Source organism: Drosophila subpulchrella, chromosome 3R, assembly GCF_014743375.2.
Source record: "Drosophila subpulchrella strain 33 F10 #4 breed RU33 chromosome 3R, RU_Dsub_v1.1 Primary Assembly, whole genome shotgun sequence".
Classification (NCBI taxonomy): Eukaryota; Metazoa; Arthropoda; class Insecta; order Diptera; family Drosophilidae; genus Drosophila; species Drosophila subpulchrella.
In genome coordinates, this window is record NC_050609.1 from 10348377 (window position 1) to 10366721 (window position 18345).

General features: G+C 38.3%; 6 protein-coding genes across 14 annotated transcripts in view; 2 read left to right on the top strand and 4 right to left on the bottom strand.

Annotated features, from left to right (window-relative positions):
• The first annotated feature begins 340 nt into the window (after positions 1-340).
• On the top strand, positions 341-11345 carry LOC119545720 (ubiquitin carboxyl-terminal hydrolase 46). Of its 2 annotated transcripts, none has more exons than XM_037851535.1 (2): positions 341-458; positions 9752-11345. In XM_037851535.1, exon 2 carries the CDS (start codon positions 9963-9965, stop codon positions 11226-11228), a length of 1266 nt encoding a protein of 421 aa, XP_037707463.1. In that variant the 5' UTR covers positions 341-458; positions 9752-9962; the 3' UTR covers positions 11229-11345. The 2 variants fall into 2 exon arrangements, with proteins under 2 accessions (XP_037707463.1, XP_037707464.1); XM_037851536.1 differs by lacking the exon at positions 341-458 and adding an exon at positions 9639-9661.
• The window catches only part of LOC119545716 (serine-rich adhesin for platelets), a 29127-nt gene continuing 11123 nt past the window's right edge, over positions 342-18345 (top strand). For 3 of the 6 annotated variants that reach the window (XM_037851525.1, XM_037851526.1, XM_037851527.1), the window contains exon 1: positions 17016-17402. The gene's annotated coding sequence lies outside the window, so the exon portion shown is untranslated. Of the gene's footprint in view, positions 459-17014; positions 17403-18345 lie in introns of those variants that run through there. The other 3 variants (XM_037851529.1, XM_037851530.1, XM_037851531.1) reach the window with 2 other exon arrangements.
• On the bottom strand, positions 807-1565 carry LOC119545725. Of its 2 annotated transcripts, none has more exons than XM_037851541.1 (3): positions 1422-1565; positions 1279-1355; positions 807-1211 (listed from the first exon to the last, which is right to left on the bottom strand). In XM_037851541.1, exons 1-3 carry the CDS (start codon positions 1437-1439, stop codon positions 944-946), a joined length of 363 nt encoding a protein of 120 aa, XP_037707469.1. In that variant the 5' UTR covers positions 1440-1565; the 3' UTR covers positions 807-943. The 2 variants fall into 2 exon arrangements, with proteins under 2 accessions (XP_037707469.1, XP_037707470.1); XM_037851542.1 differs by having other exon boundaries at positions 1418-1459.
• LOC119545724 lies at positions 2192-2827 on the bottom strand. Its single transcript, XM_037851539.1, has 2 exons — positions 2774-2827; positions 2192-2715 (listed from the first exon to the last, which is right to left on the bottom strand). The coding sequence occupies exons 1-2, from the start codon at positions 2783-2785 to the stop codon at positions 2353-2355; spliced, it is 375 nt and encodes a 124-aa protein (XP_037707467.1). The 5' UTR covers positions 2786-2827; the 3' UTR covers positions 2192-2352.
• On the bottom strand, positions 2968-4735 carry LOC119545722 (protein let-653-like). Its single transcript, XM_037851537.1, has 3 exons — positions 4650-4735; positions 3867-4586; positions 2968-3804 (listed from the first exon to the last, which is right to left on the bottom strand). Exons 2-3 carry the CDS (start codon positions 3876-3878, stop codon positions 3049-3051), a joined length of 768 nt encoding a protein of 255 aa, XP_037707465.1. The 5' UTR covers positions 3879-4586; positions 4650-4735; the 3' UTR covers positions 2968-3048.
• LOC119545723 lies at positions 5570-16878 on the bottom strand. 2 transcript variants are annotated; one of them, XM_037851538.1, is made up of 3 exons: positions 16701-16848; positions 6145-6396; positions 5570-6080 (listed from the first exon to the last, which is right to left on the bottom strand). In XM_037851538.1, exons 2-3 carry the CDS (start codon positions 6154-6156, stop codon positions 5667-5669), a joined length of 426 nt encoding a protein of 141 aa, XP_037707466.1. In that variant the 5' UTR covers positions 6157-6396; positions 16701-16848; the 3' UTR covers positions 5570-5666. The 2 variants fall into 2 exon arrangements, 1 of the variants encoding a protein (XP_037707466.1); XR_005219127.1 differs by lacking the exons at positions 5570-6080; positions 6145-6396 and adding an exon at positions 14497-16141 and having other exon boundaries at positions 16701-16878.

Here is an 18345-nt window from a genome sequence, read left to right on the forward strand (position 1 = left end):
TGCAGTGAATTTGCTCAGCTTCTCAATTGCGCGACTGACCTAAAATTCTAATTTGAGTGCTCATTTCCATCTATTTCTCTTTTTCTCCCGCATCTTGTAATCGCGTTTTGTGGGCTGTATTCGCACTTGACCCTCAAGGTAGCTACTCTCAGAGCCCCCGACTCTTATACATATATGTCTGTACTCGTATAGTTAATGAGCTAATGACTTTTCCGAGCCCAAGGTTGGGGCAGACTCATCATCATCCTGTTGTTGTAGTGTACAATTAAAATTTGTTTGTGCTCACTTAGTTGGTTCGTGCCGTAATTCTAATGATTCCCCCTGCTTCTTCCTCTAATTGCAGATTGAAATTTTCCTCAAGCTAGATTTCTAAAAACATTTTTACCACGGAAATTGACTAGAAATTGCCAGCCAGCAATCATCACCAGACAACAGCCAACAAGGAAACTTCACACACGGTAAGGGATTGTCTTTCCTAGCACATATATCACATACAGTAGCGGTCAAAATAATAGTAAATAATATAAATATCTAAGATATAAGAAGATTTAATAAAAATCTAAATAATATGTGGGTCCAAAAAATATCTTGTGGTTTAATATCACTTTAAATCCGGCCTGAAAGTATGCAATGTTATACGTTGAGTTTTATATTGACCGCAACTGTAAATCCTTCATAAGTACGTATATTTTCTGCACTCGTAAATTATATTGGCTAAGTAGGGCTTTTGGGACAAAGCCAAGACCCAAAGCCATAACTTACTGCACTGTCATCCGCTTGGAATCCATTAAGTATTTGCCACAAACTTGCTTTCAAAGTTCCGTTTATTATTTGCAATTGCGCTACGAGAACTTTTCACTTTCCGTCTGCATTGAGTTGGAATAAATAATGTGGTATTGCTACATCTACTTCTTAGTCACTAAGTTAATACTTGATGGGCCGCTTAACCAACGGTGCTTTTAAGTGTTTGTCCGTTGAGGCGTGGGTCCAACTCCACGGGACTTAAGGAATAGTTGTACTTCACGTGGTAGCCATTGTCGTCGGCCTTATAGATGGCCGTTTCCACATAGGCATAGTTCTTTTCAATGCCCTTGAAAAGGGTTGAGGATGTGCGTTTGCCTGTGATGATCAGTTCGGGTTCCTTGCCAGATTCCTCGGAGTTATCCATGAGCTCTCCCTTTTCATCTCGTGTTCCGTACACCTCCTTAATGCTACATATAGGAATGACAAGAACTTTTATATTTGCAAAGTGATCAATCAAGTGAATCAAACACTCACTGGAATTCGTAGAGCACTGTGGTGGACCCATGATTTCGATCGATATACAGAACAAACAATATAAACACCACTAGGAACTGGAAAATTTGTTGGATATTAGTTTGTTTACTCCAGGTTGTTTTTTTTTTAGATCTTTTACTTGCCGTATTGACTCTGATCATTCTAATTCAACTTGCTGAGATTCACTGAATGAATGAAATCCCTGATGCGATTACGATATTTATTTGTTTTGTGTTCTTGCAGTAGTTGCAGTCTATACTACGGAACTAGTTAGACCGGTCGCTAACATTGCAACTGAGAGTTTTTGATCTGGCGATTCCGCACCACTTATTCTTCGGACAGATATAGAGAGAGATATTTATGATATTTCTGACTTTTCTGATGTGCTGTCAGCAATCGCCCCAAACGAGTTTCCTCCGATCGTGTTGTGACTATTTCCATCAGTATTGGGACTTGCGATTATTGACTGGATTTAATAATTGCGCCCAGCAATGCCGATTGACAGGCAATTACTGCCTCTATTGGGGCGTCTGGTCTTTGGGGGTTTCTGTGTCATCAAAGCTTCGGGAAAATCTCCGGAAAATAATGGAAATCTTTTTGTTTCGGGGTTGTTTCCTAATCTTAAAACATTCATAATCACAATTATATGTAAATGGGAGTTTTTTAATGTTTTTTTTCAAGGACTAGCACATTTTAATAGTTATATTGTTATTATTTTCAAAAGTTGCGCACTCAACAGTTTTCTACGATTTTTGCTGACGTCTTTAGGTGTTGATAAATAAGAGGAAATTTTCCATTGGAATTCATAGATATCTATTTCTCATTGTTTCCCTCAGAAGTCCCAGCTATAGCCAAACAATTTGCCAAGGCAATACAGCCCAAGACAAAATGTAGAATCTATAGATAAAATGTATTAAGATATTTAGCAATCCTGAGTTTAACTTTAATAGTTTATAGTAAAATCGCGTTCAGATTGCCCGATTCATTACACTTGGGGAAAGCTAATCAAACAAGAATTATAAACCATCTATAAGCTTTATTTGTGTATCCTTTAAAACTGGTTAGTAGAATCTGCTAGCCTAAGGTTTGGAATATTCCTAAAAGGTTCGTACCCAACTGTCGTCCAACACTTATGGGAACGGGGTCACAATCAACCATTGGGTTTGGAAAATTTTTATCGTATATTCGAGTTGTGGTTGAGGTGGAAGATGGTGCAAGAGTCGGTAAGGGTACCAAAAACCTTCTCGTAGTGACGTCTCCTGGATTGTTAGTCATACTATTAGGTTGAAAGGAATCCCTTTCCGTATTTATTCTCACTATAGGTTTACATAAGCTAGCATCCACTGCAGATTCTCCAGGTATCCGCAAAGGGTTTAAAAATCCCAGGTCGATGCTAAAAGAATTAGCGAAGGCAAAACAGCCAAGGAGAAAAATAATCTATATATGAAACGAATTGGTAATTATTAAAGGGCAAAGAAATTCCTTGGATACTTACACTCGGTTGCATTTTTAATCTGATACTGAACCCATAACTCCCTGTCAGTCTGTTTTATATAGAGCCCGCTGTTAATTAGAATTGCATAAAATTACTTACTCAGATATATAGTAAATAAAAACGAGTTTAGATTGTTAGAAATATTATGACACATATTGTGTGACGTTTGAAAACTCATTAAGGACAATATATAATTATTCTTTGAAGGTACAGATATACAGATGGTATTTTATTTATTTCATTTTTATCAAAGGTTTTTTATATAATAAACTTATCTAGCCCAATTGAGTTTTAACAAGTGTTTTTAGAGTTTGACCATTCAATCGTGATCCCAAACCTTCCGGAAGGGGTTCGCAATCATCCGGAATTTGGTCACTGTTTTCCAAGCTGACATCGGTTGTGCTTGTGGTGGAAGTTGGTTTAGGAGTAGGTAAAGGTACAAGTTTTCTTGCGATGGTGCTGGGTACATTTTCAACTTTATCCCTGAAGACTAACAATAATCTTGTCGACAAAGGTATTAAGCGTCTTAGGCCATTTTTATCTTCTCCACTATCGATTTCCAAAGGGCTTGCTGTGGAAGTTTGTTCAAGAGTAGGTAGGGGTACAATCCTCCGTTCGTTTAATACTCCACTATTAAGCTCCGTTGTACTTGTAGTGGAACTGGGAGCTAGAGTTGGCAGAGGAACAAGCTTTCTTAAAATGGCGTCCTCAAGACTAGTTGCACTACTGGGCAGTATACTTGGCTTCGAACTTGTAGTCTCAACGGGTTTGGGGGATAGAGTAGGTAAGGGTACAATTCTTCTTGAGGTGGCGTCTCCGGGTGTATTTGTACTGGTGGACTGTTCACTTGGCTCCGAACTCGTAGTCTCAATGGGTTTGCATTGCTTAAAATTCCGTGTTACCTCCTTGGACGAAGACTGAACAAAGTTATCATCAGATTCTGGATTTTTTGATGACATCCAAATCGGTTGACTTGTGCCATATGAATTTACAACGGCGGCGAAGCCAAGAAGCACAAATACTCGTATAATCTATATGAGATAATTTTGTTAACACTATTTCACAATGCAATCCCGTTTAATTGGGTACTTACACTCAGTTGCATATTTGATTCTATACTAAAGCTTAAACTCTCTGGCTGTGGGTTTTATACTGAACTCGCTCTTAATAGTTTCCCCATCTATATGAAAACGGGTTTACAATGTTAGGTATATTATGATGAAAACAGCATGACGTTCTAGGAATCAATTAAGGTCAAGATATAATTTTCTTTGTTTTTATACAGATGCATTTTATTAAAATAAAGAAAATTGATTTTATATTGTAAGCGTTGTATTCATGGTTCACATAGCTATATCCTTTGGGGTAAGTGCTTAGTAACGAGGGTTCTTAAAGTTTGGGCATCCAATCGTGATCCCACACCCTCGGGAATAGGTTGGCAATCATCTAAATTTGTATCTTCGTTTTTCAAGTTGACTTTGGTCGTGCTTGGGGTTACTTTTGGTTCATGAGTAGGTAAGGGTACAAGTTTTTTTAAGATAGGGCTAAGGGTGGAAGTGCCTTTAAAAGGTATATTAGTTTCGGTAGAACTTGGTCTTTCGGTGCTGGCGTCTTTAGGAGGAATTGTACCATTGGTCAGATCATTTGGCTTTGAACTCGAAGTCTCGACGGGTTTGCATTGCTTAAGGCTCGGTTTCACCTCCTCAGACAACGGTTGATTATTTGGCTCATTAGATGAGGGTTTTCTCGATAACACCTGGTTAAGGCCAACAGAGTGTACAACGGCGATCCAGCCGAGGAGCACAAGTACGATCTATATAAGATACATTCTTAGCACTATTTCACAAACTGAACTGCAGGTTTACTGAATACTTACAACTAGTTTCATGTCTGATTTGCTACTAAACTAAGAATTCTCTGGTAGATGCTTTTATACTGACCTCGCTCTTAGTTCAAGTCTACTTATTGATACATACGCGTTATATACAACTTATATATACGATCGGGTTTAGATAGTTAGATGGAATTCGAAACATACTTCTTGGCGTTAAGAATTAATCATTTTTTATTTTATTTTTTCAGATCCAAGTAAACCTTACAGTCTATTTAATTTTTACGCTGTCACTAAAAGACAAACGCTTTAAAGCAATTGATTTTATATTGCTCATCGTGGTAGTTAGTATTCAAAAAGTTTTCCATTTAGATTGACCAATAAAAAACTTGCTCAGACATATAGATCAATTTGAGGCGTACTTTAAGGCATTTTCAAAAATCAACGAAAATATTCTACAGCGTTCTTAGTTTTAACCTCTCAAGTGTTTCTTTAACTTAGGAGTTCTTTTGAACGAGAATTTTTAATGCAGCTGCACTAAGCATTATATGAAAAGGGTCCAACGGGCTCTTATTATTAGTTCTTGAACTAGTTGACGAATCCTTTGAATGAAAATCTCTCAAATGAATTAAAAGCTTAGACGCTTCTTCATACGGATGGACTTTTTCCAAGTCTGGGTCGTTTTAAAGGCCATGTGACTTGCAAAGTATGGCCAGCACAAGAATCAGGGTACAATTCTAAATGGAATAGAAAATGTCCATAATATTTTGAATTTTTATTTTCAACTATATAATCACTCACTATTAATCGCATTTTTACTTTGATACTGTTGCTTAAACTCGCTAAAATGCTCTAATGATGTTCGTGATTGAACTCCCTATGGCGTTTGAACACCTCGTTTTTATCGTTTTTATGCCTACCAATCACTAGTAAATAAAATTAAAACAAACCGAGTCACGTCGAAATAATGTTCAGTACTGTTATGCTTTTAATAAATTATTAGCCTATGATTAATTTGATTTCTTTCTGAGTGGGTTCCGATAGAAAATATAAATGAATAACTTATGCGAGAATTTTAAGTAAAGTCGCACTTAGTCTTGTTCCTATAGATTCTGGATTGCAGTTCTCCTCAACAACTGGATTACAATTGAGGGTTGTAAATTCGACATTAGTTGGCTCATTGGTGGTTCCAACATTATCTGGTATATCCTTTGCTGGTTGTGTTCTTAGAATAGATAGAAGTTTTTGGATTCTTGCTTTCGACTTAACAAGCTCTTGTTCACTGATGGAATTCAAATCGTTATCCTTCGCTCTATGCTTTATTGAGTCTTTAAACCAATCAGTTGATGAGTACGGGTCCTTGTGAAATACGATCTCGGGATTTGCAGTGGTTGAGTCCTGGGTATCCAAACTTCCACCACCCCAACTTAACTTCAACAAGACGATAATGCATGCAAGGAGTGTGCAAAATAGGAACTGTAATGAAAAAATATTTATTATTATCCTCAGAGGTCCCAAGATGATCGTCATCGGTACTTACAATTGCTTGCATGTTCAGTTCTGTTCTGTTATGAAATTCCACTTGGTAGTGAGTTTTATATCGACGTGGCGCTGCTAGTTAGCAATGCATAAAATTACCCAGGTAGACAGATCGTTCGCACAGCTTATAGCTTTTATAGTGGGGCTACCATCTAGTACTATTGTATGGGCGTTGTTTGAATTGGGAAATTCTTTTTTAGATTATTACTAGGGGCTTGAGTTTGAGCATCATTGATCTGTTCTATGTTTATACCTGTGAATGAGATTTTCTCACATGGGCTTAGAATTTTAACCCATATTTGTCTAGTATTAAAAGCTGATTCATTGAATAAGAATTATGAATATATTTGAATACGTTGATGTATCATATTAAAGATTAAAATGATAAGTGCGGCCAACCCTACTTCTTGGTAATAATGCAACCCTCGGATGGCACGCGTCATGACTCACGAGTTTGACTGTGACTAGTCAACCTGACTAAGGTGTTAAAGCCTGTTCTAAAGGTAAACAAACGAAGCACGTTTTTTATACTCTTGAAAAGGGTAGCTTGATGTAGACTATTAGTTTGGGATACAAATAAATCTTTAAGACTATTTTTGCCTTTACACTATGTGGACATTAATTTTATATTTACAAAATTTAATAATTTTTATTATTAACTCAGTTTTTATTTTTATTGCAATTGCCTAATTCGTAAGTCATCTGATATTACTACATTTTCTATTCCAATTTTGTAATTCTTTTCATTTTTTTCTATTGTTATTGAAACGTATAATTAAATATCGATTTGTTTATTTTTTGAAGAGTCAAGTTCGATCTTTCTTAATAATAAAGTGTGTGAGTATTTAATAATAACAATATGCAAATTTTATCAATTAGTGACATAAACTCTAGATTAGCAAATAATGAAGGAGCTTGATTATTTCAGCAACACTTTATAATTGCAGCCTTCTTTGAACATATTTCTTATGTAAGAAACCTGATTTATACTCTCATAGAATGAGATATTTCCAGTTTGGGTTAGAAAATCAATAATACAGAAGTTATGGGTAATTTCAATATATTGTAGGTTACTGCAATCCAGTCCCATAGTAAAAAAAATTAATTAAAGACCCAAACATGTTTACATTCTATTGTTTTACAGTGTAAAATTTACACCAAAAATAAAAACCTATTTTATTACTTATTACACCATTTAAGGATTTTCATATCATAGTGCTTTAACACGCAGCCATCCAGTTAGATAATTTCTCAGTTAAACTATATTCCAGTATTCATTGACAATATATAACTATTATATTATAGAATCTAAAGTGTAAAATTTACACCAAAAATAAAAACCTATTTTATTACTTATTACACCATTTAAGGATTTTCATATCATAGTGCTTTAACACGCAGCCATCCAGTTAGATAATTTCTCAGTTAAACTATATTCCAGTATTCATTGACAATATATAACTATTATATTATAGAATCTAAAATTAATTGACGGGAAATTTCGTAAACGCGCGTGGGTCTTTCTCGAACTGCGTTCTAACGTTATGTAACCAAATTCAATCAATAATTTTACCAGGAACTCCTTTCAATTCTCCTGTATTCTATAAATAATCTATATGTTTTATACAAAAAAATAAGTCGCAAAAAGCAAATCAATTTGTATAATTGATACAATCAGGCAATTCTAAGGAACTCAAACTTGACCTCGATCGATTACCATAGCTAGTGGCACTATGTCATAGACTCTGTTACAAAACTAGGTGTGATCCACATTGGTAGTTATCCGAAGATAGTATTATTAAAAGTGGATAGAAAAATTCCCCCTAAAACTGGGGTAACATCAATAACATCAACAACATCAATAACAATAACATCCAATTAAAACCATACAATAATTTTAGCTTGAAATTTTTATTATCACAAGTACAGTAATGTATTTTAAATTTATATAACAGTTTTTAATAATCGTAAGTGTGTAGGAACAAACCCATTTAGCTATTGGTAGTTGGAACAGGTATAACAATACATTTTAAATCGTAATCACTTAAGGATAGTCAGACGAGAAACTAAGTTAGTTTACTTTGCTTAAAAGGACACTTAAGCTAAAATCTTCAGCAGTTTGGCTGATAGATTATTTACTGGTTCCGTTTTAATTCCTTTGCCGGCATTGATGTTGCTAGACTGGAATGAATAAAGATGCTCCAACGCGGCTGATCCTATGAGCGTTGTAGAAGATTCCGTTTCAAGGGCGCCGGTAACTGTAGTCGTAGGTGCTCCTCGAATAAGTGCTTTATAAGCTGTGAGGGATTTGCTTATCCAAAGTTTAGGGGGCTGGGCTGGATGGCTCGGCTCTCGTTCTGACTGGTTAGTTGATGTTTCTTCGGCTGTCTGGTAATCGTAACTGTAAGTTTGCAGCACCGAGCGCTTTGGCTTTTATACGATTCTCGGCGATCGTGGGGCGGTGTGCATCGCCCATGGCACACGACCGGCACTCGCCGCTCCGGCCGTTGCGTGGCATGCGGAATTTTCCCATTCAACTGCCATCTATCGGTTCACAGAAAAATCACCGAACTCTCCAATTACGGTCTATAAAATTGACACTATATTTAGCAGTAACCGTCATCTTGGTGTCTAGACATCGGCGTCCGATCCACAATTCACCCAGTAAGCCGACTTTGCTGATATGAAATGAAAACCAGCTTGTCGTGCTGCTGATTCACTCAAATGTTTGCATATGTTTAGCTTCGAATTACATGAGAATTATCAGCATATTTAAATTTGATTCACACTTGGACTTTGAACACCACACAAAAAATACTTTGATGATTATGAATTTACCGATAAATTGTGCTCGATCATCGTGAGTTTATCTGCATGCAGGCACGTAAATATTGCTCGAAATTTCAAAGTCGACCATGAAAGCTAATAAAGAAAAGTCAATAAAATTGAACATAAAAGTTTTGTTCTCCAGTAAATGTCATGGCCATCTTTGAAACCTCTTTCAATATATTCTGTCTGTTTAAATTCTAAGCACTGAGGAAAAAAGGTCGAATAATATCCAAATGTTAATTATTTGTTGTGTGTTTTAAAATTAAGATATTTGTACAAAATTTAACACCACTTTTACGTCTTACACAAATACCATTTATATATTATGAAATATTCGTGATGAAACCAATATTTAAGAGTTGTGGATGATATTCTGAAATAAGATGGTACGGTACATCAAATTTGTGAAACTTTTAAGTCTTGATTTAAAAAATGATTTTTTCCTCAGTGAACTCCCAAAATAAATTACAAAAAAACAAAGATAAATTTCAAATGCAAAACACCCAAGATTAAAAATAATTTTCGAGAGGGGATATGAGAGTTGAATCTTTGAAGATCTTCATTTGCTTTTCCTTACGCATTTTAGTTTTACAATTATTTGCTTAGTTTTTAGTGTCGCCAAATCGAAATTCAAAAAGCGATAAAGTAACACTAATCGAAAAGATAAGAACACTAAAGATGAAAGCAAAGTAAATATTAAAGATATTTTTAATTTCTCTTGTTTGTGTTATGCGAAGCAAACTCACGTGTATCCCCTCTTCAAAATTATTTATTTTCAGACAGTATAAAAGTGTTTTGCGCCTCCTCCCCTTCAAATTAATATTGAAAGCAAACTCTGTAGGCCAGATCTTAAATGCTCTAACCAAAAGACCGCGCGATCCTGACGAACGAATAGAACAAACCCACGACGAGGACTAGGACGATTGAATCAAAGCAACCACGGTGTGGTCATTTCTATATCGGTGTGCCGCTGCAGCTCCTGGTGCCGGCATGGGCGCCAACGTATCGCAGCTGGAGCGGGAGATTGGCTCCGACCTGTTCCCGCCCAACGAGCACTACTTCGGGCTGGTGAACTTTGGGAACACCTGCTACAGCAACTCGGTGCTGCAGGCTCTCTACTTCTGCAAGCCGTTCCGCGAGAAGGTCCTGGAGTACAAGGCCAAGAACAAGAGGCCCAAGGAGACGCTGCTCTCCTGCCTGGCGGACCTCTTCTACAGCATTGCCACGCAAAAGAAGAAGGTGGGCTCCATTGCGCCCAAGAAGTTCATCACGCGGCTGCGCAAGGAGAAGGAGGAGTTCGACAACTATATGCAGCAGGATGCCCACGAGTTCCTCAATTTCCTGATCAACCACATCAACGAAATCATTCTGGCCGAGCGGAATGCAGGACCCACCAATGGAAATCCTAAATCCAATACAGGCGGAGCCACAAGTGCCATGGCGAGCAGCATAGCTAGCAAGTCCAGCTCAACGTCAAACTCCAATTCCAATTCGACAACGAACTCAAATGGAAACAGCAGCAACTCCACGGGTTCTCTAAACGCCACCACAAGTGTCCTAGATGCCAGTGGCAGTTTGACGGCCACCACAACACCCATTATACCGGGAAATGGAACAGGGACCAATGGGGCCAATTCGGAGCCCACCTGGGTGCACGAGATCTTCCAGGGAATCCTTACCTCGGAGACCAGGTGCCTTAACTGCGAGACGGTGAGCAGTAAGGATGAGAATTTTTTTGACCTCCAGGTGGACGTGGACCAGAACACCTCGATTACGCACTGTCTGCGGTGCTTTAGCAACACGGAGACCCTTTGCTCGGACAACAAGTTCAAGTGCGACAACTGCTGCAGTTACCAAGAGGCCCAGAAGCGTATGCGGGTGAAGAAGCTGCCCATGATCCTGGCTCTGCACCTCAAGCGCTTCAAGTACATGGAGCAGTTCAATAGGCACATCAAGGTCTCTCATAGGGTCGTCTTTCCGTTGGAACTGCGGCTTTTCAACACCTCGGATGATGCAGTGAATCCGGATAGACTCTACGATCTGACCGCTGTGGTCATCCATTGCGGTTCCGGACCTAATCGTGGCCATTATATATCCATTGTGAAGAGCCATGGACTGTGGCTTCTATTCGACGACGATATGGTGGACAAAATAGAGGCCTCCACCATCGAGGATTTCTACGGTCTGACCTCTGACATACACAAGTCCTCAGAGACGGGCTACATACTTTTCTATCAGTCACGGGACTGCGCCTAATACTTTTATGTTATTTTCTAATAGCAGTTAAGTTGAAAGTTTCCAATCTCCTGTGAAGGAATGCTAAAGCTAAGCCCAAAATTTTATGTCGTTTACTATCTTATCTACGCATACATACTACACAATCAAATTAATAAAGATGATCAATAAAGAAACGCGATAGTGGATTGCTCTAGGTCAGGGAGCCTTGGTGGCTCTGTCAGGGCCAGAATCTCTGCGGCGGTTCAGTCAACCCACCTCGATCACCTGGGGGCTTGCCAATCGCGAGCCGGTGCGCACGTAAACAAATGGGCGATTTCCCGTGCCAAAGCGGATTTATTGTGGGCCAAGCTGGTAGTTTACGAGACGCTGGCCAACGCGCTTAGGTAACCGGCGATCGTTGAATTTCATCAGAAATCCCCCCGCCAAATTGCCGATGGGTCGCCAGCCGGTAAGGGAACTCACCACCGGTCACACAGGTGGATTGCCGCCAATAATTGACTGGGATGTTCGGAGGTGGGGTGGTGATCCGGCTGATCAGCATCGTCGCACACTTAGTCACGTCGTCACAAGCACGTGAGCCAAATGCAATATTGCTTAATGGTGTGGGAATATGCTAATTCCCCCCGATCCGAAACATAAATCAAGCTCTACAATTGTCTGGAGTTTTGAGAAGAGTTACTTAACCGATTACATCTTAAGTGACACGTCGGAGGCATTGGAATCCGGTTAGAGCAATGAGTAAATATTGTTAGTACGAAATGGGTATTGTGGTTGTAATGTTACGAAATGTTTAACTATTCCAGAAGTTCACTGTGATAGCCCAGTAAATAAGAAATTTCGTTTTTAGTCAAATAATAGATTGTTTTAGTTTATAAATTATGTTTTAAGATTTTTAGAAAAATTATAATGTTTATAATTTCCTAAGAGGAGTTGGTTACTAAATTCGACTATTTTCATTTGCCCATAAATGTCATTGGTTGTTATCTTATTTCTGATTGAATTTTCAGTGTCTTTAAACGTGTATCTGCATAACAAATCTATTCATCCATAGATAATGGAAAAAGCTTTCACATAAACATATTTCCTTTTGCCAGGGAGAAAACTGACATTGACAGTTTCGTTGGTTACGCAAGTGAACAACTTGGCCACTCGGCGATGCAACAGAGATTCAATTTGTGTGTTTTTTTTTTGTTATTTATTATTGTAAATTTCAAGGCTCTTCACATGCAATTCGTGGTGGTGCTGTCTTGGCCAGTTATCTATGCATTGGCAAATGACATCGTTAAGCAACGCCAAACCCACGGAAAGATGGTGGGCAAGTTAAACAGGTTCAACGGAAAGTGAGCCTCGGGGCATATTTATGGGTTTTCTTAATGACGTGTGTTAAGCGTGGAATAAAGTGTATCTAACTTGGCTTTAATTGATGGGATGTGGTTTGCAACCAACATCCGAATTGATTAACCCACAACCTTTCATTCACTTTCGTAGCCATAAAGCAATTTATAATTATAAATGGTATTATTGCTTTATTTTTAACTCCAACTGTGATCAAATAATTATATTATATTACCGCTTATTGATCCGACCTTGTGACCATCGATAAATTAAATATTAGTTAAATAAAACAAACACTGACCATGCAATAAGCGTCTATATTGGTAATAACAAAATTACTAAAGTTATGGTTTTTCTTATTTTAATAGGTTTTATTTTTATTAAACTAAAATTTAATTACTAAATAAAAAGGTCTTGGTATTGGGCTCAAAAAAAATATATGTTGGGCTTTATTAAAAATACCCAATGAACTATATTTTAGCAAGAGCATTTGAAGTTCGATTATATCTTTATATGGCTCATTTTTTTTTTGTTTTGTAAATCTTGTCATTGGAAAGACTTACCAATTTGTACAGAGACAAGCGTTAAACGCCATTGACAAGTGAGGAGAGATGGTATGGTACTTGGTATAGTGTGGATGGCATGGATAGATAGTTGCACGCACCAAGTGGCTGCGTAGGTCTTGGTTTTTTGTCGCCTGTCTTTAAAACTCCGGCTCGTGGCGGCGCACTTGATCGATCGGTTTTATCTTATGGCGCGAGTAGACTATTCCGCATTTTATGGAGCGGTAATTACGCATGATTTCGACTTTCACTTTATGACAAGAAAAACCTCACTTGACGCAATTTCTTTCAGCATGTGAAATATGTCTGGTATGCTTTTGGTTTTGTTATTTTCTGGTCACATCTGAGCTAAATTGACATTTGACATATTGCTGTTGTCAAGGTCTGCGCCGCAAGCAGTATCAAAAACACCAACAGGAACACATCCATGTGGTTGTCGAGCCATGTTGCAACATTTCTCCGGTCTCCGCCCATCTGTTTCATTTTCATTTTGGGCCGATTGTGAAACTGTCAATATGTTTTTTTTTTTGTTGTATTGTTCCCGCTGGTTTGTTGTCAAACTAGGAAGCGATTCGCCTGCTGGTTTGTGTAATCGAACCAGCTTTCTAGCGAAACGCATGTAAATCTCGATTTTGTGTCGGTTCCTCCTCGATGGTTTTTGCCCTGAAAACTAAGCCTCTTTCTTCGAGTCTGTTCTTCGGGGATGAGTAAACAAAGAGTCCTCCATTTTCGACGCCAGTCTTTAATTAGCTCGTTGGCCACATGTGACGCTCTGCAGCGGCACCCTTTTCGCAGCGATCTTTCGAGATTTGTCATCGCGGGACTGACATAATTACGGCCTGTTAGGAAATTAAATATGTCATTAAACACGCTTCTATAATATTTGCCTTTGCTGTTGGCAGAATGATAAATGGCCACTGGCATAAGGGTCATCTATCAGTGAAAGCAATCAGTAATTTGAAACTTTAGAGACTGTATGTCTACCGAAAAAAAATTAATTTTGAACTTGCGCAGAAGTTGGTGGAGCTTTAAACCTATGCTCATATTTTTTAAAACTGTATATTTTATCATTGCATTTATCATCTTTAAGTCAAAATGCATAAAGTAATCTTGACTCAAATCCCCAGCTTAGTGTCTTGAACCGATGATCACATATCAACTTTAACACTTTTGCTGTAACCTCAATTGAATTAATCGGATTCCGTTAGCTTGCTGATATAACAATGATGAAATGCTTAACAAATCTTGACACTAAACTGATTATTACTCTTCCTCAAACTTCCGAGACATACACTTGAGATATATTCTATAATCAAGTGTGACGCACTGCATTTTTGTTATAAACAAACCCATACTTGCTAGTGTTATTGGTATTTAGTAGGGCTTACTTGAATTGTTAAACGAACCGGTCACTATGTGCTAAAAATACAATGGAACTATTGTTATTTAGTACCCATTATTTTGGTTATAAATTCAAACTGACACTATAATGTAAACAATTTTGAATAATTAAACCTTTAGACTACAAAGTATTTAGGCACCAGAAAATGGCCATTATTATCATATTTTATGCATGGCATTTAAATTTTATGGCTTCCTCATCCTGGTCGTGTGAATTTCTCTTTTTTGCGTCTCAGGTTGTGCGCAGAATTTTCGCGCAGCATGGGATGGGATGATGATGACCCTTAGCCGGGAGCAAAGTGCAGCCCCGTGTTGGGGAGCGACAGCCACATCATCTCATCCAGTCTTCGTGGTGATGGACCCACCGCAAGGAAAGCGGAGCTGCAACTTTGTTTACTTTGGCAACTTATTTCTGTGCGAGACCATTAAAACACGCTCATGCGGGAGGTGAAGCCATGCACAAAAGATATATGTATATCTATACTACTTTTATATATCCGAGGGTGGATTATTTCATGCTAATTTGGCGAGGGCCACAATTGGATCAGCAGTGGGGGGCAAATGGATTTGTCATACTTGACTTTGGAAGTCAGCGGATGAGTCAGCGGCTGCAGTTGGGGAAAACCAAGTAAATTCAATTAGAACTAAAGCAGAGCCCATCAATAAGGAAGGGAAATTCTGGAATCCACCTAAAAGTATGCCATGGAATGTGGCTTGTCTGTTTCCCCCGACAGCTGAATTTCCATTATAATTCTCTGTCATTGCGATCGTGGGGCTGCTGTGTCTGGTATTTTAATTTATGGATTATGATCTCCACTTTGCCCCCTTTCAACACCCAGAACTTTGGCATCCGCTGGGCTTTTGAAGCCGACAATAATTAATTGACGAATAAAAGTAGCGGAAAATACAAAGCTACAAGTTTTGCTTTTGTTTTATATAATATATATACACTTTTTCGTATCCACATGTAAACAAGCCAATTGTTGTTCATTTAAAGCGATATTTGTGTATATCTTTTATAACATTCGCCGTCTGTTTGAGGTTAATTTAATCAGCGCACACTAATACCCATTTGGGTTGGCTTTCCAAAACAGCTGATAATATATAGAGGGTATACATATTTATTTACAGGGTGTTTGTGCTGGGAATGCCGATGATTACTTAATGTATTCAACCCATTCATGCCTTGCTCTTGTCTCCAATTCGAAATTCATGGGGGAAATTTATGCGCATTTATAATAGTTTTATTGGAAAATGTAGTACGCTCGACTGACTGATCGTCTGTTTGTAATTGTTAATGAGCACTTGTGCGCGCCCCCGTCCTTTAACCCCCCTCGAACTCCGATTCTGTGATATAGTTTTATGTTCGGTGTTGAGTTTCAAGAGGGGGCATATGTTTGCTTTGGTTGCAGCACGTGCACATGCCTTCTATCGGGGAACTCGATCTTCATCCTGCCGGAAGCCTCGTCTTCGGGCTCTTCGGGGCCTATTTACCACCCTCGAAGAGAGGGAGGGATGTTTATTTGGCCGGACAAAGTAGGCACTTGGTTTTCCACTTGAACAGCTTCATTAGTCGCAGAGATAAATCAAAATCTGCAGTTGATTTACTTCCCAGATGGTCGGTGCTTATCTCTATGATTTATTCGGGTAAAGAGAAAATATTACAAATAGTTTTCTCAGATTTAGAAATTGTTTCATATCAAACGGGATCTTATCTATGACAAGGCAATATGATGGATGGATCCCAAGTTAGGTAAAACCGAAAAAAGTCGGAATACCTTTATTATTTACTTAAATATATTTTCAGCTTTAAAATACATTAAAAGTACATGCATACATTCATCAATTACGATGACTTGTTAGTACTGATAGATTGTGGATTAACATTATTTATAACATGGCATTTTAGATTGGAAAAACAGTTTAATGTCGGGTATTGTATACAGTTCTCTAATGAGAAATTGCAATCAGCTCTTTAACAAGTGATTTTACATTCTGTTTTTATTATAACCTTTTTATCTATTCCGATTTTTGGTTTAGTGATTAGTATTTGTTTAAATAGAATTACTTTCCAATAGTTCAATTTCTGCTCTTTATATATTTGGAAAAAGATTCCTATAATGTGTCTTTCGGATCGAATCCCATGGTATCCAAGGGGTTGCACTTGCTGCGTCACAGATGGTGATATTACCCGTATCCATGAAGTTTGTCGCTCTCGATTTCACTTTTCGCTCGAGCCCCTTCAGTTCTTTTCCTTTCTTTTTGGGGTTAACTCTGCGATGCACATTGTATAATGTTCCGTGCGCTACTTCGTGCGTTTTCGGTCGCTTTTCATTCTTTTCACTCGGATACACCCCGAAGATACTCTGGGAGGTGCCCTCTCACGGATACACTCGCACACACAGACCTCGTCGCTTTGTAGTCGTCGCTTCGCCTCTTTCATTTTTTCCCCATTTCGGATTGTCGTGGCCCGCTCGCGTATTTTCATTTTCAGTCAGTCTCCTTGGGCTGGTGCAACTGTGAAAATGTGCGGAGCGTGTCGGTTGTGAAAGCCTTGATTATTTCCATATATATTTTATTTTTCGTTTCACATTTCGCTTAATTTGTTTACGCGTTCGTCGTTCGTTTGTTCGTTCGTCTGGTGTGAATAATAAACTCGTAGAGATACTTTGTGTGACGCAGCAGCCCAATCACTTAAAGGGCTTTAATTGTGCGTGGGCCCAGCCCCACTGAATTATCTCCAAGATACTCGTTAGATTGGCCATCTTAAGTGCATCAGTAGCCGAAAGATTGTGTGTGTGTTTGTTTTGTAGTGTCTGATACGAACAAAGGAACTAAAGTTCTCTTTGAAAACGACAATTTTTGGGATTATCTAATACGCAATCCGTTTTGGGTAAAGTAATGCCAGAATTTAACGAATATTTATGAGTTTTCTGCAGTAGGAAATGAGATCATCCGAAATATCTAATCGGTTAGAGGTTGTCAGTTGCATTTCTACCCGCTTTAGTGCTTATCTTATCAACTAAAATTAGTTTGGCATGCCAAATGTGTTTATTTACGCCAAATCACAGCGTTTTCGACCCGCTGATAAGCTGCCTGTCGCCTGTCAGTAGCAACTGTATCTTTGCATTTGCATCTGCATTTGTATTTAGCCAGTTTCACAAATAGCTTTGACCTTTTCGCCAACCAAAAGACTTCCGCGTCGATATGCACACATGCGTTTGATGATTTCGTAATTACAATTGCCACAAACTAGAAACAACATCGACAATGTGGCTACATCTATCCCTATCTCTATCTGCAAATGCAGCCGCATCTGCAGATGCATTTTCTGGGGCTGCCTCATTTAATTGGCGGGCCTAACGTATATACTCCACAGAAAGAGTTTCTATGTTGGCGTTTTCTAGGCGCAATGTAGGCCAACAAGTACGTTGAACTAAACTAAAATGTTTTCATTCTCTAGAACAATGTGTGTACTTATATGTTGGCACAAGAAGGCTTGCGGCAATTTTAAGGGTGTGACACTATGCTATCTTTAGTAAACCAATCCCAATTGAAAATATTCCAATGTAATTACATGTTATCTTCATTAGTGGATAATTCAAAGACACTTCTCCCCATTATATGCCAAAATAATGTGTCATTTTCCATAGAATTCCTTTTTCTGGGATGCAAACACCTAAATAAACAGTTTGGTAAAGTTCAAAATGTGATTGAACCTGCCCAGGTACACCAAATGGCTCCAACTTGGGGGAAAACTGTACTTTCGCATTAAGATACATGCGCTGTTTATTTTTGCCCCGACCGTAATTGCAAGGTGCAAAGAGAAATCCAAA

Excerpts from the sequence above, each read along its gene's own strand:
- LOC119545725 (XM_037851541.1), bottom strand. Across the intron at positions 1,212-1,278 it reads ACAGTGCTCTACGAATTCCA|CATTAAGGAGGTGTACGGAA; the intron begins GTGAGTGTTTGA and ends TCCTATATGTAG.
- LOC119545720 (XM_037851535.1), top strand. The coding sequence starts at position 9,963 with ATGGGCGCCAACGTATCGCAGCTGGAGCGGGAGATTGGCTCCGACCTG.